Here is a 24,620-nt window from a genome sequence, read left to right as displayed (position 1 = left end):
TTCTCCTACTCCCTCTGCCCCTGCCCCTTCCCCTCTCACTCCCTCTTCCTTCTCCTGTTCTTGCACTCTCTCTCTCAAATAGCTAACTAACTAAATAAATAAAATCTTTTAAATAATATTTTTTAAAAAAGGAAACACACTGAAGTATTTAGGGATAAAGGAGCATCATGTCTGCAACTTACTCTCAGCAATTCAAAAAAATAGGTAAGATATATATACACACACGTATGTGCATGTGTGTGTGTGTGTCTGTGTTGAAAGGCTATGAAGCAAAGACGATAAAATACTAACATTTGAAAATCCAAGTGAAAAGTATATGGGGCATGAGGACCAAAATAGAAAACACTGAAATACACTGGAGAGCCCAGTTGATTTTCAATAAGGGTACAAGATCACTCAACGGGGAAAGGACAATCTTTATACCACATGGTGCTGGGAAAATTGGACATGCCTGAGCAAAAGAGTGAAGATGGACTCTAACTCTACACCAAATTCAAACCTTAATTCAAAATGAATTAAAGACCTAATGTAAGAGCTGAAACTATAAAACATTGAGAAGACACAGGGAAAATCTTTATAATGTGGTTCTCCATTTGGCAATGATTTGCTTAGATATGCATCAAAGGCATAGACAACAAAAGAGAAAATAGATACATTGAACTTCATTGAAATCAAAAACTTTTAGGGGAAACGGGGTGCTCAGTCTAGTTAAGTGTCTGACTTTAGCTTGGGTCATGATCTTGGAGTCCTGGAATAGAGTCCTGCATCAGGATCCCTTCTTAGTGGGGAGTCTGCTTATCTCTCTCCCTCTGCCCCCCCCCCCGCCACTATTCATTCCTTCTCTCTCTCAAATAAATAAATATCTTTTAAAAAATTAAAAACTTTTGGGCATCAAAGGACACTATTCAGAAAGTGAAGAAACAACCCACAGAATGGGAGACCATATTTGCAAATCATGGATCTGATAAGGGATTGATATTCAGAACATATAAAGAATTTCCTACAACTTAAAAAAGGGCAAGTCATATTCATAACTGGGTGAAGAATTTAAAGACATGTCTCCAAAGAAGATAAACAAATGGCCAAGATAAGTACATAAAAAGATGCTCAACGTTGCTAGTAACATTTATGAAGATGCAAATCAATTTTGAAACAGCTCACACCAACTAGGATGGCTATTAATAATTTTTCTAAAATGGAAAATAACAAGTGTTGGTGAGGATGTGGAGAAATTGGAGCCCTTGTTTATTGATGGTGGGAATGTAAAATGTTCCAGCCACTGTAGAAGACAGTTCAGTGGTTCCTCACAAAGTTCAACATAGAATTATTGAATGATCCCGAAATTCCACTCTTAAGCATATATGCAAAAGATTGAAAACAGAAACCCACACAGATACTACACCAATGTCATAACATAGTCAATAGCCAAAAGGGGGAAACAACTCAAATGTGCATCAACAGGCAAATGGATAAACAAAAAAAGTGTATAATACAATGGAATATTGCTCATCCTTAAAAAGAAGTGAAATTCTGATCCATGCTACAACATGGATAAACCTTTAAAACATTGTGCCAAGTGAAGCAAGCCAGACACAAAAGGACTCATATTATATGATTGCACTTATATGAGGTACTTAAAATAGGCAAATATATAGAGCTAGAAAGCTAAGAGAGGTTATCAGGGCTGGGTAGGAGGGGAAAATAGAGAGTTCTTGTTTAATGGGAACAGAGTTTCTGCTCGGAATGATGAAAAGACTGGAAATGCGTAGTGATGAGAGGATTACAAAATATTGTGAGCGTTCTTAATACCTCTGAGGTACACCTGAAAATGGTCACGATGGTAAATTTTATACTAGGCATGTTTTACCACAATAATTTTTTAAGTATATGGAAAAAATTTTGTACTATTCCTGCAGATTTTCTGTGGGTCCAATATTATGTCAAAATAAAAAGTTATGGGAATAAAAAGGAACCCTCAGAACCTGCCAGTTTAGGATGATGTCATCACAATAGGTGGTGCGTATTTTCACTCAGAAGAGCATGCAGTCCTAAAGGACTAATCCCTAATCTCCCCATCAAAGGGCCAGCTGTATGAAATCTGCCCCCTAAGGAATCCTGCTCCTGTTTCAGCATGATCTTTCTCTCCACCCAACTGAGTGTCTTTCTTACTTGGGGTTTCTCTCCTACTCAGGACTTTCTCAGTGCCAGAGGCTGACTCCAGATTACAAATGGACTAAGGCCAGGGAGGCTCAGAGTAGCCTGACAATACCCTCTTTTTGTCCAGTTGATAGATTATGCTCCCCAATTTTATGGGGATATAGAAGAGCTTATTGCCTTGGTCCAGGTACTGTAGGTCAACAGAACTTAGCCACAGGTGAGGTTGGTGTGGAGGATTTCTCTAGAATCAGGACATGTAAACAAGATAAGAGATGAAATAAAAATTGTCCTACCAACTCCCTGTGGACATGTTCTATTTCCACATAGATCTTGATGGAATTTACACAGGACTTCCAAATATAGCTTAAATTATTTATATGTGATAGATGAATTAAAGATCTCATAAGTTCAATTGTTCCCCTAACTCACGGGTTTGGTTCCATCAACTCAGTTCTGCAGGGCGGGGGGGATGTTGATGCTGAGAGTAATGAACAAAGGTTGTGTTACCCCATCTATCCCTTTTCCTCATACCTGGTCCCTGGGCCTCAACATCCCCCTCAGAATCCAAGAATTTTCCATGTAGATTTGGATTTGGTTGATGATAAACAAATGTGGTATTAATTATTTTGGACAATGTCTTGATTTTCCCAAGTCTCTATTATAGCTCCTCTTTGAGTAAGAAGTAGAAAACTAGAAACTGGTTCTTTGAAAGAATTAATAAGATCAATAAACCTCTGGCCAGACTTACCCAAAAGAAAAGAGAAAGGACCCAAATTAATAAAATCATGAATGAAAAGGAAGAAATCATGACTAATACCAAAGAAATAGAAAGAATAGTTAGAAATTATTATCAGCAACTCTATGCCAACAAATTAAACAATCTGGAAGAAATGGATGCATTCCTGGAAACTCGTAAACTACCCAAACTGAAACAGGAAGACACAGACAATTTGAACAGACCAATAACCAGCAAGGAAATTGAGACAGTAATCAAAAACCTCCCAAAAAATAAGAGTCCAGAGCCAGATGGCTTGCCAGGGGAATTCTATCAAACATTTAAAGAAGAAATAATACCAATTTACTGAAGCTGTTTCAAAAAATAGAAACGGAAGGAAAACTTCCAAACTCATTCTATGAGGTTAGCATTACCTTGATCCCCAAACCAGGCAAAGACCCCATCTAAAAAGAGAATTACAGATCAATATCCCTGATGTGTGGATGCCAAAATATTCACCAAGATCCTAGTCAATAGGATCCAACAGTACATTAAAAGGATTATTCACCACGACCAGGAGGGATTCATTCCTGGGATGCAAGAGTAGTTCAACATTTGGAAGTCAATCAGCATGATAAAGCACATTAATTAAAAAAAAAAAAAAGACAAGAATCATATGATCCTCTGAACTAATGCGGAAAAAATCTTTTGAAAAAATATAGCATCATTTCTTGATTAAAACTCTTCAGACTGTAGGAATAGAGGGCACATACCTCAATAACATAAAAGCCATCCACGAAAAGCCCACAGTGAGTATCATTCTCATTCTCAATAGGGAAAAGCTGAGAGTTTTCCCTTAAGACCAGGAACATGACAGGGATGCCCATTCTCACCACTATTGTTCAACATAGTTCTAGAAGTCCTAGACTCAGCAATCAGACAACAAAAAGAATAAAAGGCATCCAGTTTAGCAAAGAAGAAATCAAACTCTCACTCTGCAAATGACATGATACCCTATGTGGAAAACCCAAAAGACTCCACCTCAAAATTGCCAGAACTCATATAGGAATTAAGCAAAGTGGCAGGATATAAAATCAATGCAAAGAAATCTGTTGCATTCCTATGCACTAACAATGAGACAGAAGAAAGAGAAATTAAGGGGTCAATCCCATTTACAATTGCACCCAAAAACCACAAGATACCTAGGAATGAACCTAACCAAAGAAGCAAAGGCTCTGTACTCAGAAAATTATAGGACTCTCATGAAAGAAATTGAGGAAGACACAAAGAGATGGAAAAACTGTCCCATGCTCATGGATTGAAAGCACAAATACTGTGAAAATCTCTATGCTGCCCAGAAAAATTTACACATTCATTGCAATCCCTATCAAAATACCATCAACTTTTTTCACAGAGCTGGAAGAAACAATCTTAAAACTTGTATGAAACCAGAAAAGACCCTGGATCACCAGGGGAATGTTGAAAAAGAAAACCAAAGCTGGGGGCATCACAATGCCTGACTTTAAGGTCTATTACAAAGCTGTGATCCATCAAGACAGCATTGTACTTGTGCAGAAAACAGACACATAGATCAATGGAACAAAATAGATTCCAGAAATAGACCATCAACTCTATGGCCAACTAATCTTCAACAAAGCAGGAAAGAATATCCAATGGAAAAAAGACAATATCTTCAAGAAATGGTGCTGGGAACATTGGACAACTACATGTAGAAGAACGAAACTGTATCATTTTCTTAAATGATACACAAAAATAAATTTAAAATGATGAAAGTCCTAATGTGAGACAGGAATCCATCAAAATCCTAGAGGGAAACATAGGCAGTAACCTCTTCATCCTTGGACACAGTAACTGCATGCAAGACAGTTCTCTAAAGGCAAGAGAAACAAAAGCAAAAATGAAATACTGGGACTTCATCAAGATAAAAAGCTTTTGCACAGCAAAGGAAACAATCAGCAAAACTAAAAGGTAACCTAAGGAATGGAAGAAGATATTTGCAAATGACATGTCAGATAAAGGGTTGGTGTCCAAGATCTATAAAGAACTTCTCAAACTCTGTACCCAAAAAGCAAATAATCCAGTCAAGAAATGAACAGAAGACATCAACAGACACTTCTCCAAAGAAGACATACAAATGTCTAACAGACACATGAAAAAATGTTCCACATCACTTGCCATCAGGGAAATACAAATCAAAAACCACAACGAGATGCCACCTCACACCTGTCAGAATGGCTAAAATTAACAAGACCAGGAACAACACATGTTGGCAAGGATGTGGAGAAAGGGGAACCCACCTACACTTAGGTGGGAATGCAAGCTGGAAAACAGTATGGTGGTTCCTCAAGACGTTAAAAATAAAGCTACCCTATGACCCAGCAACTGCACTACTGAGCATTTATCCCAAAGATCCAGATGTAGTGAAAAGAAGGGGCACATGCACCCCAATGTCATAGCAGCAATGTCCACAATAGCCAAATTGGGGAAGGAGCCAAGTTATCCTTCAAGCGGTGAATGGATAAAGAAGATGTGATTCATATATACAATAGAATATTACCCAGCCATCAGAAAGCATGCATACCCACCATTTGCATCAACATGGTTGGAACTGGAGGGGATTACACTGAGTGAAATAAGTCAAGCAGAGAAAGACAATTACCATATGGGTTCACTCTTATGTAGAACGTAAGGAATAGTGCAGAAGACAATAGGGGAAGGGAGGAAAAACTGAAGGGGAAGCAATAAGAGAGGGAGACAAACCATATGAGGCTCTTGACTCTGGGAAATAAACTGAGTGTTGGTAAAACGGGGGTCAGTGGGGGGATGGGGGTAACTTGCCCAGTGGGAGCTGTTCCAAGGACAACAGCCTTGAGACAGATGTGGCACGGAGAGTATCTGGAGGGTACATGAGGCTGAATGCAGTTAATCTACGTAAATTTTTCAGATTCTGGTGGGCTGGTGCAGAGATCTACTCATCTTGCTGTTGCCTCAGACAACGTCCCTAGATGAGCTCCCTTGTTCTCTTGCTTAATAATCTTGCCACCTACCAATTTGGAGTGGACTGCCTCTTTCTCTTTAGTGGTTCCCTGTCCACTTCCCCCATCCGTGTACAGGAAACTAGTTTGTGAACCAACAAGGCCTCTGACCATTTCTCCTTCTCTTGAACCAAAGGTAATGGTGTTCCCATCTGAAAGCCACCCTGACTCTCCTCTCTCTGGCCCTAAGGATCCCTGGTGCTCTGAAAGTCAGTTCTCCCATTTTCCCACCACCTCTCCTGGCTCCATCCCACCCCAACTCCTCCCACTGACAAACAACAAACACGAAAAACTTCTCATCTCTCCCTGCTTTTCTAGCTTGGGATCTTCCACCCAAGCAGGCTCAGTACCTACCAAGCTGTGCCTCCATCCTCTGTGAAGACTGAGGCCCGAGGGGACATTCAAAGGCTTCCAGGGTCCACGCAAGGGGGAGACACACACCACTGGGCCTCTGACCCTCTTTTTTCAAGGACAGGGTCTTTTTTTCTAGCTGACAGGAGTCAAATTCAGATGAGAAATAAGCAGGGAGAGGGAGGCCAATATTCTCTTACTCTGCAGTCGCTTCTTCCAGGTGTGGGACAGCCCCATCTCCTGTAACTCCACTTTTCCTGTTTTCTCCCGAGGAGGCATGAGCATGTCACCCAAGGAGACAGGCTGTCTGTCTTCATGAGGGTACAGCCTGTTTGATGTTACCTATCCGTGAATCCAGGTCTTGGTTCAACACGGAAATATGAAAGACCGGTATCTTACAGACAACTGACATCATTCACCACAGAGGTCAGCTGTGGCCTTCAAAATGGAAGCCAAGGGGGAGGCCCTCCATTTCTTGGTCTTGTTTCTTTAAAGCGTAGTCTGCTGGACGCCTCCCAGTGGGAATCAGGTGAGCAGGTCTGGTGGTTGGTAGAGATCAGAAATGCCTGCTCATGACTCAACCACTCTGAGTTTATCACTGCAAGACAAGCTGGTGGTTTTGACCGTTATACCATTTTATGTGGCTTTTTTTTTTTTTCTTGCTCATACATTTGTTTCATGTATATCCACAGCGAGATATTGGCTAAGGTTATGGATCACGAGGAAATTCACGTTGGACTAGAACATGTTAATGAAGAACATAAAAATGATCATTCGGAATTCACCCAAAGAGTCTTTAAAAATAAATATAATTGTGAAAAGTTTAAATTTACAAAAAAGTGGAGAAAAGTTATAAAATTACAAATCAAGTACCATGCATTCACTATGCCATATTTGTCATAATTATTTCTTCTTTTCTTTTAGGTCAACACATGTAAGGATAAAATCAGGAGCTCACCCTGTCCCTACCCTCCCTTCTTCCTCAGAGATAACCAGTACTTTGAGTGAATGCTTGCCACCCCACTGCACATTCATATATTGGCACATGTGTCTGTATGTCTAAACAAAAGGTCTTATCCCAGATACATATATGTATTCTATTTTTGATATTTATCAATATCGATTGCCAGAGATCCAAACAAACAAATTATTCTATAACTCATCAAGATGTCTTCAGCAGTTAAATAAACACTTGGAATGTAAGTACTTGGAACCTAAGCATAAATACTATTTAACACGCAAGGTGCGGGGTTTCCTGAGGCTGTCAGCCTCAGAAACAAAAATCAAAATCATCAAAGGATTTTTTGTTTATTTCTGATGTGGCAAAAAGTAGTTAAATTTCAATCTTCATTTCGGAGCATCTATTTTTATCCCTGAATGAAATGTAGTATGTAAAATGTCATTGTGAATCTATCCATAAATTATGTTCTTTCATAATAATGTTAAAGTTAATTCAATAATACAGAGCACTTATTTAATGTGGATAAGTCAAATTCCTCTTTTTAAAGATACATTAATGGATATTATTAAAGAATGATAAAGTGAACTTACAATGTTAGCTTTAGTTGTAAAATATTGATCTAAAGTCACATATTTTATGGAAAATAACTTGTTTATTTAACATTATGTAAAAATATACTGTGAAGATTATTTTATAAATCACTTAGGAAATTCTTTGTTATAAGTTACAGTGAAAGGAGTTTTAGAATTAAAAGCGAAGGATCAAGACTGATTTAGACCAACCTAAAATTACCCAAACAAGACAAAGATTTTAAAATGTGTTAATTCCCATCATCCCATTTCTGGCTCAGATGATATTGTTGCTGTTAATCATATAGTTGAGATAAAAGGGAAAAAAATCCCTAAACCCAAATCACCTATTCAGAGATTTGCATACTAAATAAATGCTTATTGTTTCACAAACTGAGCTCTGAGTGGTTTATCACATGGCAAGGTTAAGCAGAGGAGCACAGCCACAACTAGATCCCATGGATTTGGTTGGCAACCAGGAGTCTAACACAGACAATTTCCCTTCGTTCTTCTCACCAGCCTGGAAACACACAGATGAGTCCGTGCTGTAAGTAGCTGTATAGCTCTTACTATGAATTAATCACAGAGGTAGATGCTGGGGACTATGTTGTGGGGGAAACCATACCTGACCCATATGTTCTTGGACTTTAAAGTCTCACTCATAAGGTATAATAACTGAAAAAACAGGGAACTCATCCAGTTTTTACTGGAGACAGAGAAACAAGCACCAGAATGAAATGCTTATCGTCAAGTTTATAAATCACAGACGTAAGCCAGTGTAGCTAGCTGGGTTCAACATCGGTTATCGGTCCCTCTTCACAGACACCTTCCTTGAGCTCCTACTTTCCTAGCTGATGCGCTGATTCCAGGTGAAGGGCTCCATCGGTAAACCCAACACCCAGGAGCTCCTCAGAGACAACCTGGCAACCTCACTGTCAAGACCATGAAAGCTCGATCTCCACCGTCTCCACCCTGCCATGGACCACAGTCTTCAGCCCATGCTGTACTGAAATCCACAGCCGCCTGAACCAGCGAATGTCCTTGGTCTATGGGTGACTCCCCAGCCCCCAAGCCTGGAAGGAAACGCTTCTTCCATCAGCTCCACAAGTAAGCTCGTCTTATAGAACCAACAATCTCCTTACACACATTAGGCAAAAGAATGTCCCTTTAGGAGGAATGTAGCTTCCCTCTAAGAGGCATGGACAGGACAGCGCAGCAGGAAACAGAACAGTTAAAAGAGAAAGGAGAGCCCGTCCAATTGAAACAATATGCTGAAGTGAACAAATTTGTTTCTAATCATGTCCTGGTTGGGGTCATTAAAACCATTAAAATCGTTGCCCTCTGTTACTGGAACAAAGGCTGTGCCCCTAACTGCCCAACCTAAGAAGCCCGGCCAGCCAAGATCTCCCCACTGCTGCAGATGCTGCTGTGCCTCCCCCTGCCCCCGAGAGCCACGGAGAGTGGGCTGGAGCTCCGGCGGCGGGACACAGTCCGGTGGGCGCTGAGTCTTGCTGGGAAGATGTTTCTCTATGTCCCTGGGGGAGCAGGTGCACAGCTCTGTGTTGTGGCGGTTTGGAGGAAGACTCAGACGAAGGACGCCGTATAAGTTACCCACTGCTGTGTGCCAAGCACCTCAGACCTCAGCAGCTTCCAACACAGAGACTTATGATTTCATCCTCTGTTTGGGTCAGATATCAGGAAGGAGCTTAGCTGGGTGACTGAACCACAGATAACCAGGACTGTTGTCTCATCTCAGTCTTGACCAGGACAGAACCTGCTTCCATGCTGGCCTGCGTGGCCACTGTCGGAATCCGTTCTGGGGCCACTGTTGGGTTGGGGGCCACGGATCCTCACGGGCTACTGGAAGAGTTTCCCCTCATTCCTACGGATTCCTGCGGACCTTCCTACAGAGCAGCCTACAGCGTGGCCGGCTTCTCCAAGAGTGATCCCGCCTAGAGAGAAAGGGCCTAGCGCAGAAGTCTGTGTTCCCTTACTCTAATCTTGGAAACCACACACCTCAGTTTGGCTGTATTCTACTCAGTAGAAGGGAGTTGACCCACAACCAAGGAGAGTAGAGTTATTTTGGGGACATATTTTTAAAACCACCACATATGCTGGTGAGTATGCATATGCCTAGCAGCAGGAAGCCCCAGGACAGAGAAAGGGGGGGTGGCCTGCTTCCTCCGCGGAACGCCATCCCCTCTAACCTTGGTGGAGGGGAGACGGGATGGGCAGCCTTCGCTAGAAAAAGAGAAGGTCCTGGAGGGTTGCAGCGTCCCCTTTGTGACCCTCCCAATCCTTCTGTCTCTGTCACGGGGCGGGGGGCATATAAAACCTCACAAGGATCTCGGACTTGAATCAGGGGTCTGGTTTCTTCCAAACAAACTGCATCACCTCCGTGAGCTCACGGGACCCTGACCCTCAGTTTTCATCTGTGAAATAGCAAATACAAATGACATCAAACTTGCAGACTGGGTGAGATTGTTAAAGGCTAATTTGTTAAAGGTGACGTGTGATTCGTAAATGTTATCGAAAGTTAGTTTTTATTAGCAGCAAAAACAAAGCTTTAGTGCTCTGTTGCCCTCTGTCTTGTTTTGTTTCCTATCCCTGCCACGAAGAGCGGCCTCATCTTCTCAGGTTTCAGATACTCCCCTTGTCTCTCGCATCACTACCAGTAATCGGATATTCAAAACGCCGCTCTCGGTGAACCGTGCTGTTTTGCCCCAGGTTTGTACACTAACAAGGTCACAAGTCGCACCCAGGGAGATAATGAGATCAGAGGGAATTCCTCATCCTCCTGATTCCTACAGTACCGACTAACGAGTGGGCTCTCCCCCGCCTCCTCTTCCCCCCACACAGGGGCTCTCCTGCCCTCTCAACTTTAATATCTCTCATCTCTCCTTGCTCCCTTTCCCTAAATTCTCTGTTCCTACTCTTGGTCTAGGGTGAGCGTATGAAGAAACCCTTGTATCTGAGGCAAGAAGAGTTCGAGCTGTTTTCCCATTTCCTACTATGAAGCAAACCCTACTGCGCCCCGGATTTCACAGTGTCTCCCAGGCTGTGTCTCCCATGATTAAGCTGGTCATTATTCCCTAATTTACTTCCAGACCATAATGTTTGTTAATATGCTTTGCTAAGCAAGAGAAAAACAGTTGGTTCTAGGCTGGTTGAGCCCGCCTCTCTCAAGGATCTTAAGAGGAAATAAGTCAATGATAAGTCACGCCAGGATGCCGGCGTCGCCGCTGTGGGGAAGCGAGCAGGGGACCCCGCCCTGCACACAAGAGCTGCACCACGGGAGGAGAGGGGAGGGCGCCATGCAGCCTGCACACTCTTCCCCTCCTCGGGCATCATTGGCTCTGAGCGTTGGTCCAGCACAGCCAAGCCATGCTTCCAGAAAGGTCACCATAACGCCCTCAAACCACAGCCACAAGGGTCCCGTGAGAGGCATCTCAGAGCATGATCAGCGGTGGGGGAAGCGGGGGCGCTCCCTGTGTTATCAGTTATCCCGGTGAGTCAGCGCTGTCTCACGCTCCACAACTGGTGTTTGCTGTCTGCCCCCACGATGTCTGCAGAGAGGATGGAAGTGGAGGGCGATGTCGGCCGTCTCTGTCTTCTCCCAACAGGACAGCTGGACCACAGCCTATGCTTTAACACAACGTTCTCTATGGGATGATGGCGCTCATTCGCTCACAGGCATTCCGTGAGCTCCAGTGTGTTTTATGTACCCTGTTCGGAGGCAGCCTCTGGTCCCTAGTGAAGGGAGTCCTGATCCCCAGGGCAGAGATCCCACTGAAGGACTCCAGAGGCCGCGCCTGCCCTTATAGCCTTTCCCCCCATGGCACCCAGTTCAAGGACATTGAGCAGTTTCTCTATGTCAGCTAAGCAGGCAAGCACATGCGGTCCATTGGGAATGCTACCGTCACTGGCAAAAGCCCCGGCTCCTTATGCCACGTCTGCACCAGCAACGGGTCTGCTGCAGTATTGCTGAGCTCTGGGAGGGTAGACAGACCGTGGGGAGGGCGGTGCGGGCGGGGAGGGCTAGTGTGTGGGGACAGAGACAAAGAATACTCTGTGACAAGAGTAGGATTCCTTTGAGGGATGTTTTGATGCAAAACCATCCTTTTTGAGGGAGATATGGGATGTGTCTTTGTGGGATCACTTGTTCTCCCGAAGAGCGATGTGTACCTCCAGTCACAGTAGCAAGCCCCTCAACCGGCAAGCCCCGGCTTAGAACCATGATGACTATGTGGCGACTAAGCCCAAGCTGTGGGCTTAAGCATCACTCTGTTCACACATGATTTGTGTTGAGTGAGAATTAGTCACACATTCTCTTTGAAATTAAATGTATTGGTTTAATTTTTTTCTGGCCCTGTTGTGATGGTATAAACTATATTTTTAAAAAGACAAAGAATGGGGGGCCTTTAATACACATTCTTTACTGTTGCAAATATTACTTTGGGAAAATTACACCATAATTTTCTGCAGCATCCAACTATAGGAACTCAGGGGAACACACACTGTCTTCAGTAAGGGTGCCAATCCTATAAAGACCTGGGCAGCTGTGGGAAATCGTATGGGGATTCTGTGTGCAAAAATTCTGCAATCTATAAAAATGGGTTGACTGCTGGGAGAGGCTTTCGGGAAGGTGCCGCTACTGTGAGCGCGACCCCCAAAGAGAGGGTCTCCAGGGGGGCTTTCTGAGAAGCAGGCCTATGAACCAGGCCCAGAAAGGATTCCATGCTGTCATGGAACCTGGATAAGGGCACCCCCAAGGCAGCTGCTGTGAAGAGGCCAAGCTTGTACTCTTCCAGGCAATGTTTCATAAACACGAGAGGTTCTCTTTTCAGTCCCTCTGCTATTAGGGATCCCAAGTCGCTTGTCGGACACGCACTCTCAATGCACCTTCAGTGGGGACACTTGGGCCATCCTTGAGCAGGAAGAGGATGGTGAGTGGGAAATTTGGATTATCATCATCGTTATTATTATTCTTTTTTAACATCACCCTTTTACGGGCTGTAAGACCTTTGGCAAGCTCTCTTTCTCACTTTCTCGCCAAATAACCCTAAAACCTTACACCTTTCTCACACATCAATCCAATCCCCCCTGCAGAAGGCAATAGCATCCGGAACTAGGAGACACCCCGGCCTGTGTTTAGACAAGCGTTCAAGCTCAGAGCTGAACGCAGGCACCCAACTGTTGACAGAAAATGAGTTCAGCAGCGCAGAAATGAGGAGCGTGAAGGTAAGACACGCGTCTCTGCTCAGGCTCCACATGCTCTGATTATCCGGATCTGAGAGAGCCAGCGTTAGGGGGGCGGTGCGGCTAATACACTTAATTTCAGGAAGGGTCTTCAGGTATCCCCACACTCGTGAATGCAGCCCAGTGCATGTGTTACCCCACAGAGCGCGTCTCTAACTGCAGGGAAATGCCGCTGTTGGGTGTGACAAGTTACTTACTAACATGTGAATATGAGACTCACCACGGAAACGGTTCTAATGTGAGCTTTAATAAAACTGGAAGGAATTTCATGGGTCTCCAAGGCAGGTGAGAATGTTAAAGCAGAGAATTTTTCTTCTGGAATGTCAGGGTCTGTGACTCTTGTCACTGCCCAGAGGAGAAAGTGATGAGTAGGAAGGTAGCTCTGACTGTGTTTCCAGCATGTGCGTGCACCAGCCAACCTCTCTCTCTGTTTCAGAGCTCAGGATCTACCTGACACTCAGGTTGCTCCCTTAACGCCTCCCTTCAAATAGGTGTCATATAGCCCAGGTGCCCACCATCAACACACTGACAGCAACTGCCCACCCTCTTGCTTGTTATTCCCTCCCAGCTCTCCCCCTTCCAGGCAGCACCTGACGCCTCCTCCGGGGCTAATGTCCGAGGTTAGTAGAAGGCATGGGAGCATGACGATGAAAATGAACTTCAAGTCAGGGAAACTCTGAGCTCGTCACTGCAGCCCTACCACCGCGTCCTGCACCTCTTCCTGGGTAAAGAATGAATAACAGGATCTACAAACATTTTTTGAGATGACAAAATACCCAGAAGATGACAGGCCATTTGTCCAACTACCGTAGATCCTAGGCAAGAGGATTTTTGCTGATAGCACGGCGAAGAGCATCCTTGACCTCCTTGTTCCTCAGGGTGTACACCACAGGGTTCAGCAGGGGGGTGATGACCGTGTACGTCACCGAGATCAGCTGATCCTGATCCCTGGTGTTCTCAGACTTGGGTTTGAGGTAGGCAATGGAGGCGCAGCCGTAGTGGACAATGACCACCGTGAGGTGGGAGGCGCAGGTGGCGAAGGCCTTCTTCCGGCCCTGGGCAGAGCTGATCTTGAGAATCGTGGAGATGATGAGGACGTAGGAGATGAAGACCAGCCCCATGGGGACCACAATAACAAATGAGCTGATGATAAAATTAATGATGTCATGTAGAGTGGTATCTGCACAGGAGAGTTTCATAACTGGGAGAATGTCACAGAAATAATGGGCCACTTCTCTGTCACAAAAGGGCAGCCTAAATACAGAGGAAATCTGAACTACGGCCACAAGCAGCCCAATGCTGAGAGCCCCCCATGCGAGCAGGGCACACACCCTCTTGTTCATGAGGACCGTGTACCTCAAGGGGTTGCAGATGGCCACGTAGCGGTCGTACCCCATGGCCGTGAGCAGAAAGCAGTTGTTGATGGCCAAGGTGAGGAAGAAGAACATCTGGGTGGCACAGCCGGCCAAGGAGATGGGTTGGTTAAGACCAGTAAGGCTGCAGAGCATCCGCGGTACAATGACCAGGGTGAGGGTGTATACGGTCTCGGAGATGGAGAGCACACTAAGGAAGAAGTACATGGGTGTGTGGAGGTGACGAGTGAGGCTGATAACTGTCACAATGAGGACATTGCCAGCCAGAGTTAAAAGGTACAATGGAAGAAATATCACAAAGAGAATGATCTTGTGTTCTTGGAAACTGGAAAACCCCTGGAGAATGAATTCACTCACTACTGTGTGGTTCTTGCTCTTCATGAATAAACGCTGGGTCTACACAGTGGAGACTCAGGTCTGTCAGTGAGTCAGAACACACCCACGCCCCGCGCCGGCTCGGGACCAGGAGACATGCCCAGCGCATGGGGTCTCCTGTGCCCTGGGAGAGAAAAGGTAAAAAACGTAATCAGGAAGCAATTGCATGTATGGAAAGTTTTGTACAAAGGCACAGAAGAAGAAACAGGGATGGAACAGGATAGTAGGAAGGACACCCGGGCTAGTCTTAAAAAGGCTTCCTCATGAGCCAGAACATGGGTGTTTGGAGGCAACTAGAGCTAAAGAAATAGAAAATGTATTAGTTTGAGAATTTTCTCATAAATTGCAGTTTCAGATTTTTATTTACCTAAAACAAACTGGCCGACTTCTTCCACTTCATTGAAACCACAATTTTGATCATCTTATAGATCTTACCTTCCAAGTTGCCAAATGGGACAATGCTCTCTGCTCTGAGGGGACATGAGAGTCTGCTTTGTCCCTGTTCTATGCCCCGACATCTCTTCATGAACCCTTTTCACAAATCATTCACCTGCTTCAAACCTGACTGCCCTCCTGACAGTAGTTTTCAACCAGACACATTCTACTTTCTTGGCTACTGGCATTGCCTCCTCTTGCTCAGAGAGCTCTCTCAGGACCAGCAGGGCCCCGTTGATGCATGTCCTCTGCATGTGGATTAATTACTAAGTGTTGGTTCTCCTGCACTGTGTGTATTTTCGTGTTTTCAGCCAGTGCTTGGAAGTGAATTTTCACAGTTGGTCTGACTCACGACTAAACTCTGAGCTCTCTTCTACTTTCTTCATAATAATAAACTGGGTGCCTCTGGGAAAACCAGTTTGCACACCCTCCCTCACTATCTGGGGAATTTCAGAGACCAACAAGCTCTCATTTTAAAAACAGTTTAATAATAACAATAACAATAATGAACAACAAGAATAGTAACTTGTGGCACTTTTTAGTTTATGAAGAGTGTTTATATGCGTTATTTAACAGCACACCAATCCCATCCGTTTGATAACTATCTTCATTTTGTACCCTAAGACACCTAGGGTTTGGTGGCTTGCCCCAAATTAGTAAGTCATACATCCAATCTTCTCATTTTAAGGCTGGTGTGAATTGTCTTTGCCACAACTGCCTGAAGCAGCATGGTGGCTCTGAAACAGAGGAAAAAGAAGACATTTTTCCCCCTGGGTTTTATTGAAGAGAATTAAAGGATTCTCCTCACTCTGGGAATGATATTACATTGGGAAAAAATGTTGGAAAAACTTGAAAACATTTGGGAAACCAGAAAAATTTTACCATGTTGACCTTGATAAGTAAATGCAATATTAGCATATTTGTAACCATAAACATCCATTCTCCTTGGCTTAATACTTCTACTTCTAATTACTTATTTTAAAGAAATAATCAGAGAGATGTATCAGGATATATATATAAAAGAAGCTTTTATGGTATTTATAATAATTAATACCCCAAACAATGTAAATAACTAAGGGAATAATGAATTATAATGTATCTCTATGATGGGAACTATGGAGCTATTAAACATCTAATGTTCTGACATTGAAAAATGTGATGGACAGACAGGTCATAATATTTAAAAATTAAACAGAAAGGAAGAAATAAACAATGAAAGGAAGCCCATGGAATGGTACACACATCATTAGAAACGGGTTGGAAATAAATACACTGAAATGCTAATAATACTCTTTTCTGGATAGTGAATGGAGAATCTTAAATGATTTTTCCTTTTGTCCTCTTTATATAATCCAGATTTTCTTAGTCATTTCTCTTCAAAACATAGAGAAAAATAATTGTTAAATTCTTCTTACAGTGAGACTCAATAACAAGGTTGCAGAGAGGATCAAGGAGAAAAGGTAAACATAGTAGGTCTGAGCTCCCACAGCCAGATCCCTAGGAAATTACCATCAGTTTTAATGGAGGATGGTAACCAGAAAAAGAAAACCTTTCTGAACAGTGCTAGAAGTGGCGTGACATGTGAGATACTCATCTTGGACTCAACATTTAGGAGAGCCCCAAAGACACTCAGTGATCAAGACGAACATGATTTTAATGCAATATCTTTTTTAAAAAACAAGTGCAAAATTCCATGATGAACAAGATATTAAAATTTTAAATAGAGACAGGCTCAATTCTGCCTATCGCCACAATGGGATGCAAATTTTGGAATTTCCTTACTGAGGATTTTGAAGAATAGAAAAATATAAAATATGTTCAAAATATAGGGGGAAATGGAGAGCAACATATGTGTTCATTTTCCTTTGATATGTGGTGATAGGCTAGTCTTGAAACAGCTGCTATTTAACTGAGATTCATGATGTGTTACTGAACAAGATAAAACCCCAATCTTATATAACTGGAAAATCAATCCCTACCTCTGCCAAGGGGGATGAGAAGATAAGCAACGATAGAGAAAAAAAAAAGATTGAATTGAGCTCGTGCGTTCCTTTCTGCACTCATCACCCCCTCAGGAAAACGAGGGCTCACCAAGAGGGCAAAGATCTGATGAATGTTAACACCAGGCTAGTTAGGTCATGACAACAGAAACAAAATGGCAGCCTACTTCTATGGAATCCATGTCACCAAGAAGAAAAATATTTTACACCACTTGCTGTTTTCTTGGATTCTGGATCTTTAGCCAAAAATATCTCTCTACCCTGAAAAAAAAAAAGTTAAAATATTTCGTTGTAAAGAAATGATAATGATGTCCTGCTTAGACCTGACAAGCAATCCTGGGCAAGGGGTTAATCTTACTCATTTCATTATTCAAGTCTTTCCAACGGGAAGCAAGCTGGGAAAGCCTATGTGCTTGGTGGTTTGAAGTCCTTTAATATAATGGAGTCGCAGGACCTTAGCAGTAGGAGGTAATTTTAAAAGCAAATATTCCTCAAAAATAGTCCCCCAAATTCTGCTTCAGTCTTTCCAATGATTGGAAATTAATGATCTTACAAGTTAGCATCCCCTTCTTCTTTTTTTTTTTTTAATATACCAAGTTTACTTAAAAAATAAAACGAAGATTTTATATTATAAAAATGCTTTCAGGGAAAAACAGCCATCTGTACAAAAGGGTATAAACGGGAAAGTTAGTTTTTTCTTCCTATGCTTTGCATTCTCTGGTCCGGAGGTAAACATGACTCATGTCTTTGTGTCTTTTAAAATTTTCTGTCTAGAAATTTTCTAACTACAATTGTGCATATTTCCATATCATTTCAATGTTACACAAATGAAACTGTACATACCAAATCACAACTAGCTTTTTTCACTTACTGATAAATCTTGAATATCCTCGTAACGGTGCAATAGAGCTATATCTTTATGACCAGCAGTGCACACTCCCTCATACAGATCCATATAGATATACTATCATCAACTCTATTGTTGAGTAACCTTAATTCTTAGAAAACATCACTTTCTGTTGACTCAACCTCTGTCTCCCTGTGACTTGTCGCCTCCCCATATTATCCTATTTCCTTTTCAGTTCGGTAGTGGAAGATTATTATCTTGTTCCTGCTATATTTTGTGTCCTTGAATCCGTTACCACAGCAAGATGAGCATGAAGAAATGTAATATTAATGGCATGAGAATCAATACAACCAAAAAATAATGAAAAACTTGGAGGAAAAATACTAAGAATTTAGAAAACACACATTGTATCCCATTTTCACTTACTTCTGCCCACAGCCAGTCACTGCTTCTGACCTTGGTAAAAGGAAGAAGGAATCACTTTCCAGATAGTGATTTTTAAAAGTCACTGAAAGGGCTGAATCTATTCAGAGGAAGCTGGTAAAAACACCTTGTGTTCAAGAGCCATTTATTTACAAGGGAAGCTAAAACCTACAAAGTAAGGAAAATTCAGCTTTCTACAGTATCAGAGAAAACCTCAAATCATTGCTGTATTTCTTGAAGTTGAGATCGGTCCTTGGTTCCTTTGGCTTGAGAAGTAGCCCAGGAAAAAATGCCATCGCTTAAACTCCGGATTTTAGGAGCTTTGTATATTTATTTTCCCCAAGAGAAGGTAATCCCTCATGCCAGTTCTCCTGGGACCATCCTTATGAAAATCCCTCTGGGGTACCAAGAGCTAAGGATGAGAGAACCCTAGGGCTTGTCTCAAGAGCTTCGTTAGGAACTTGGGTAGCCGATGGGGGAGATACTTTTGTTTGTTTCCTCACTGTTGGGGACTTTGAGGGTTTCAGAAACCAATACTGCATTGGGTTTAGTCAATTAAAACCATGGAAACACTGGACAAGCTTACAAAGAGAAGACCCTAAATTCTAGTCCTTTAGGATCAGAGAACAGAAAACTTCCTGCAACTTATCCAGATCCAATCAGGGTACACAGAGGAGTATGGCCACCAGGGCTTCTTTTGTCCAGGCTTGGCCCATAGCCAGTCTCCTTAAGGCTTAGTCTAGCTCCCATCGAGGGACACCTGCCTCCCACACTTGGAAAGGCAGAGGCTGCTGTTGGGCCCATTCCTCGTGCTCCCTTTCATTCATTCTTGGATCTTGCTGGAGAGAGAATGGCACAGCAGCTCTGTGCTCTAGTTCCTTTAGTTTCTGGATCAATGTGGCCATCTCTATCAAGATTCTCTGGGCACAAGGAAGATGTCTGAGGAGCCATCTCAGCTCTGCGCTGCAAAAGGGGATTGCAGTATGGGTCTTCCACCCAGACTAAGAACTTTCTTGCTAAAACCATTCTGTTTCCTCTTGGCTGAAAACAGTAATATGTGTTCACTATAGAAAACACAGAAAAAAAAGGGGAAAAAGATTACATAAATCACTCATGATTTCCAGCTTGGAAATACCACACACAATTAATACCCACACTATTAATATTTTGGTGACTGATTCTCTAATTGGTTTTCTCTGCATTAAGGTGTGTGTATATGTGTGTAAATGGACACACACACCTTAATGCAGAGAAAACCAATCATTAACAGCAAACATGGAATGACGTGTTTCCATGGTTCTTTCTCCTTTCCGGTAGTATGAGGTCATACCATACAAACTTCCTTACATCCTGCTCATTTGTCCTCTTAGCCATGTATTGTGATCCTTCCCCACGTAAGCATTTTCCCACCCTATCACTGTTAAGTAGCCGCCTTGCCTTCCCTCTGGTATGTGTAGTGTGGTGTCAGGGTTCAGATGGTCACTGTGCATTGCGATCGGTTGTGGAATCTTCAAAGGCTCTTGGAGCCCACATCAGGGTCCCTCAACAGTGGTACTGTTGTCCTCAGTGGCCTGATACGTTTTATGGTGTGGTGGGGGGAAGGGTGTCCCTCCTGTTATAAGACAGAGCTCCCCTGGCCTCCACCCTCTAGGTGCCCCAGCATCCCCTCTCCCCCCTGCAGCATACGAGGGGAAACCAAAAATGTCTCTAAGTGTGGTCCATACCTGTTGGGGGGGCAAAATGTTCCTCCTTTCAGCATCTGTGGTCTAGAACATTCCACCATCCTCTACCCAATTTTTTTATTTCATGGTCATGTTTAAGAACCAGGTCAAAACCTCACCTTCATGCATCAGGCCATTTCTCTTTCTATGCCCTGTATTTCCCAAAAATTGGAAGTCAGTTCTAAAGGCTTAATTAGATGCAAGTTAAACTTATGGAACTATATAAACTATATTGAGATATATATACTATAAACTGCATTGTACTATATATAAATTATATATATAACTGTGCTAAACTATATACATGCATATACACACACACACAACTTTGCATGGCATCAGTAGAGTTGTCAGATTTAACAAATAAAAATATAGGATACCTTGCTAAATTTGAATTTTAAAAGAACAATAAATAATTTTCTAGGGTAAGTATGTCCCCAATATTACATGAAACATACATACTAAAAGTTATTCATTATTTATCTGAAATTCAAGTTTAGCGAGGCATTTTCTCTCTTATCTGGAATCCCAATCAGGAGGTGCACACTGTTTGGTTTTCCCACCCTAAGCAATGCAAAATTGATCAGCGTTCCAGGTAGCAACAGCCTGGTGCTCTATTCAAATTGATCCCATCAATATTTTATCATTTCATCTTTTGATGACTTTTGTCTAAATCAATTTTTTATTAGAAGTTGCAAAGAATGCTTTCCTAATCGTGTCCTTTCTCTTACATTTATTCTGTGGAACAGTTTGTGTGCAGAAGTTTCTTTTCATCCCTCGGGGCAGGAGAGTGAGGTAGGACTGAGTAGAGTTGGAATCCAAACTTGGTCTGTCTGATCTGGGTCGAGCGCGTAGTCCCGTCTACCCGGTGGGGGACATTCACTCTCCCCGTGCTGATGATGTGGGACCACACGCCATCATAGTCCAGCAAGCCTGTGTCTCACAATCAGCAGAGACGTGAGGTGGCAGGAGGCTAGCACGGGGACGGAGGAGTGGGATCTGCCAATGTTAGCAAACCCACAAGCGATCTTGTAATTAGAAGAAGCAAAAGCTCTAGAAACAAGGGGCCAGTGATGGCATCTGGAGAAGAAGAGGGTGAGGCACATCTGAAGGGCATACAGTGTTTCTCTGTTTCCTCTCATTCTGGCCACGAAGTCTGACTGACACACTTCAGAATAATCCGTGCAGCCAGTACGCGGCCAGCAATGTGCCCTAGAAAATCAAATTGCTTGTGGTTTCTGAAAGAACTGGAGTTGCTGCCACAAAGACACTATGAAAGGCAGGGCAGAGGAGACTCTCTCTTCCGTGGCGAGGTGACGTGTGCCCGGGGTGAAGGACATCTACACACCGGAGCCAGGCGGCACAAGGGACTTCATCTTCCCTTTCGTTTGTTGACTTCATTATACTGAATTTCCAGTAAATTAAATGTATAATTAAATACCCCAGGGTTACAGTAGTAGAAAGAGGATTAGAGCCTGGTATCTTGCCCACATTCTGTATAGCTCAGTAGGGCTGGCATAAAAGCAAACACTCGATGATATTACCATAGGAACGAACTGAAGAGTGTGGTCTTCGGTGCTGGTTTTCCGTCGGATGGATGCAGAAACGAGATTTTTGGTTCTCACGAAAGACTGACAGCGGGTGGCCGGGTTGTCTAGCGTGCTCCAAATGCTCTTCAAGAGATTTCTTTCTCGTGTTAGAAAATTGCCTCTGAGGAAGAGAAGGATGGTTTATTAGGTTGCAACATCATCATAGAAATAACCCACGAGTTAATCGATCCTCTAATAAACATGTATGGAAGGGCTGCATGCGCCCTGCACTGTGCTGAGTGCCGGGAGAAACAACGAATCACACACATACTATATGTGACGAGGAACCAGACAGAAAGATGTGACTTTCATAGATCGTGATGCTTTCTTTGATGGGGTAAGAACAGAGTAACAGGGTACTGGTAAGTAATCTTCCGACATGCATTTTAATATACTAAATTGCTTATATCCACCAGGAAGCAAAAGCCACGAAGGTACGCCTGGTGTTGTCTATTTACCATGAAACATGGATGAATTAGCCTTTGGAGTTAGCTAGTGAGTTGCGTGGTGTCTCAGAGACTGGTCAGCTCCCGTGAGTTTGCCGTTGAGCTGTGGGGCTTGCACGGCGAAGACGCGAAGCCTGGACAACGGGGCTACGCCAAGATTTCTAAATGAGCAAGTTCCCTGGCTGGTCTCGGTTCCCCGGCCTGAAAATTCAGGTGCGCTCAGCGCTGCGAACTGCTCTCCGCCTTGAAACGTTCTTCAGCCTGGATTTTGTGACACTTTGATTGTGGTGTTTCTCCCAAACAGAAGCTTGCCGGCCGCCGAGCCAACGGTGCGCACCTGCCCGTCTGTGCTGCAGACCGGACGTCGAGCGTCGCTGAATGTGGTGACTCCCTGAACGCGAGACTGAGCTAGTCAACAGCCCTGTTACGGTTTCAGTATGTGATGGACCCGAGGACTCGAGGGACACCCACTCGCGCGTGGGCACGTCACTCTGACCGACTCCCCCTCTTGCTCTTACCGACGCTAAGTCTCAGCTCCTTTCCTCTCTCATTTCTTCAGCATCTTTCTCCCCATGCTGGACTAGAATGGTTCCTCTCAGGAGCACCGGTTCTTTCAGCCTTTGCTTAGCCTGAATCTTCAGGCCCAACAAACTAACAAGCAAACGGAACTCCTAATTCAGTTCCGGGTCGGCCACCGAAGAACGGCTTAGCAAACCCGCACAGAGCAGGCTCCGGGGCTCGGGCTTCGCACTCTCTAGCACAAGGAGTTTAAATCGATCCTCTCTAAGGTCTTTTCCTATTTTAAAGTTTTACAATGTTCTTCCCGACTTTAGGACCGAGGGTAAAAACAGACGAGAAACCTGAAGATCCCACCGGCCCCCCAAGTCTCTTCTAACAGGGCCCGTGTTCCCATCAGTCCTTCCATCCGTCCCCTCTTCTGCTTCCAACTCCCTTCTTCCATTGACTTCCACCTTCCAATCTGTCGCCACCTCCCGCTTCTTCTTTTCACTTCCACCTGTGTGAGAGAGGACCACGGACGGCGAGGGCACGGCAGCTCCTGAACCGTCCCCTGGCACACGGGAGAGGAGAGCCAGCGACTCGTCAGCCGGGCAGCGGGAGCCGCTGCCCTTTGAGCACCACCGCAGGGCCACACGGTCCACCGAACTGAGCTGCCCGAACTCCTCCAATCCCGATCGCCCGCAAACGCTTGGATGCTAGCCCCGCGCAGGACCCGACGTGGCCCAACCTTTCCATTTCACAGACGCAGCTGTGTCGGAAGGAGTCGCCGCCTGTGAGGTGTGTACGGGACACTGGCGTACTTTTTCAATGACTCTTACAGTGGCTCCGTCCCTGCTGGGCAGCGCGCTCCCTGAACGACATCTCAGACCGACTCCGTGACCTTTCCATTACTTTGTGTTACTAAAACCGTCTCGCTGGCTTATTAAACACAATCCTGTTTTACACATTTTAATTTCATCATTGATGTGAGAGGCTCTCCGGCGTCCGTCACCCCCCGCCGCTCCACCTCGCCCCGAGCACAGAGCAGGGTTTGCGGCTGCAAGTGGCTCCGTCGGTGCCGGGGGGGTGAGGGGTGGTGACCACGCCCCGGCGCCCCTTCCTTGTCCCGGCATCAGCCCCGCACGCTGTGGGGAGAGGAGAGAGGCACAGACGAGACGGAGTCACCCACAATGCCGGCGCGGCCGCTCCCGTCTGGGTCGTAGCCTCTGGGCCGGCCCCTGGCCGTCACCTCGTTAGAAGACACTCCGTTGGGTGAGGGCCTCTTTTTGTTCATTGTCCTCATCTCTTCAACAGTATTGACTGTTCTTTTGTCCTCGGTCAGGTGTCCAAATGTAGGTGCTGTCAGAGGGGGGCCTTGGTGCTCTTTTCAGGGCGATGTGGGTCCCGCCGTCTGCCTCTCCGGCTCACGCCCCCGAGGCTCCCTCTCCCTTGGCTGCCATTGCGAGCAGCCGCCTCCACGGCCTGATGTGACCGGGGCCCTTGCAGCTGCGGAGTGGCCCTGTGGGGGAGCAGGCAAGACAGTGGGAGCCCCCATTCCCCTCCGCTTTACCTGTCGAACCCGTGGGAGAGGGGCTTGGCCTTGGCCTGGCCGCATGAAATGGTGACAGTGCCGGCTGATTCCCTGCACCCCCCATGTCAGAGCCAGTCACTTCTTTCCAGACTTTTCCTGCAGGGCCGGCTAGCGACAGGTGCTCGCCCAGAATTGTGTTTCACAGACTGTGAGGCAAAAGACGGCCGTGTGTTCTCAGCTTATTGGACGGAAGGAAACACTCGAGAGTCCCAAAGGTTGTGGGAAAACTACAGGGACACCGCGCCCAACGCCTT

General features: G+C 44.4%; 1 protein-coding gene across 2 annotated transcripts in view; it reads right to left on the bottom strand.

The window, feature by feature from the left end:
- Positions 1 to 12,003: 12,003 nt before the first annotated feature.
- LOC101672123 (olfactory receptor 10J1-like) overlaps positions 12,004 to 24,620 on the bottom strand; it is a 38,954-nt gene continuing 26,337 nt past the window's right edge. The window contains exons 2-3 of one of the 2 annotated variants that reach the window (XM_045086617.1): positions 20,974 to 21,952; positions 12,004 to 19,585 (exon numbers count right to left, since the gene is read on the bottom strand). In XM_045086617.1, coding sequence (XP_044942552.1) covers positions 13,884 to 14,822 — 939 coding nt within the window. In that variant the 5' untranslated portion in view covers positions 14,823 to 19,585; positions 20,974 to 21,952 and the 3' untranslated portion in view covers positions 12,004 to 13,883. Of the gene's footprint in view, positions 21,953 to 24,620 lie in introns of both variants that reach the window. The other variant, XM_045086616.1, reaches the window with a different exon arrangement.

Source organism: Mustela putorius, unplaced genomic scaffold, assembly GCF_011764305.1.
Source record: "Mustela putorius furo isolate JIRA1106 unplaced genomic scaffold, ASM1176430v1.1 tig00000997_pilon_pilon_pilon, whole genome shotgun sequence".
NCBI lineage: Eukaryota > Metazoa > Chordata > Mammalia > Carnivora > Mustelidae > Mustela > Mustela putorius.
Note: the sequence above shows the minus strand (reverse complement) of the source record. Positions and strands in the feature narration are given on the sequence as shown.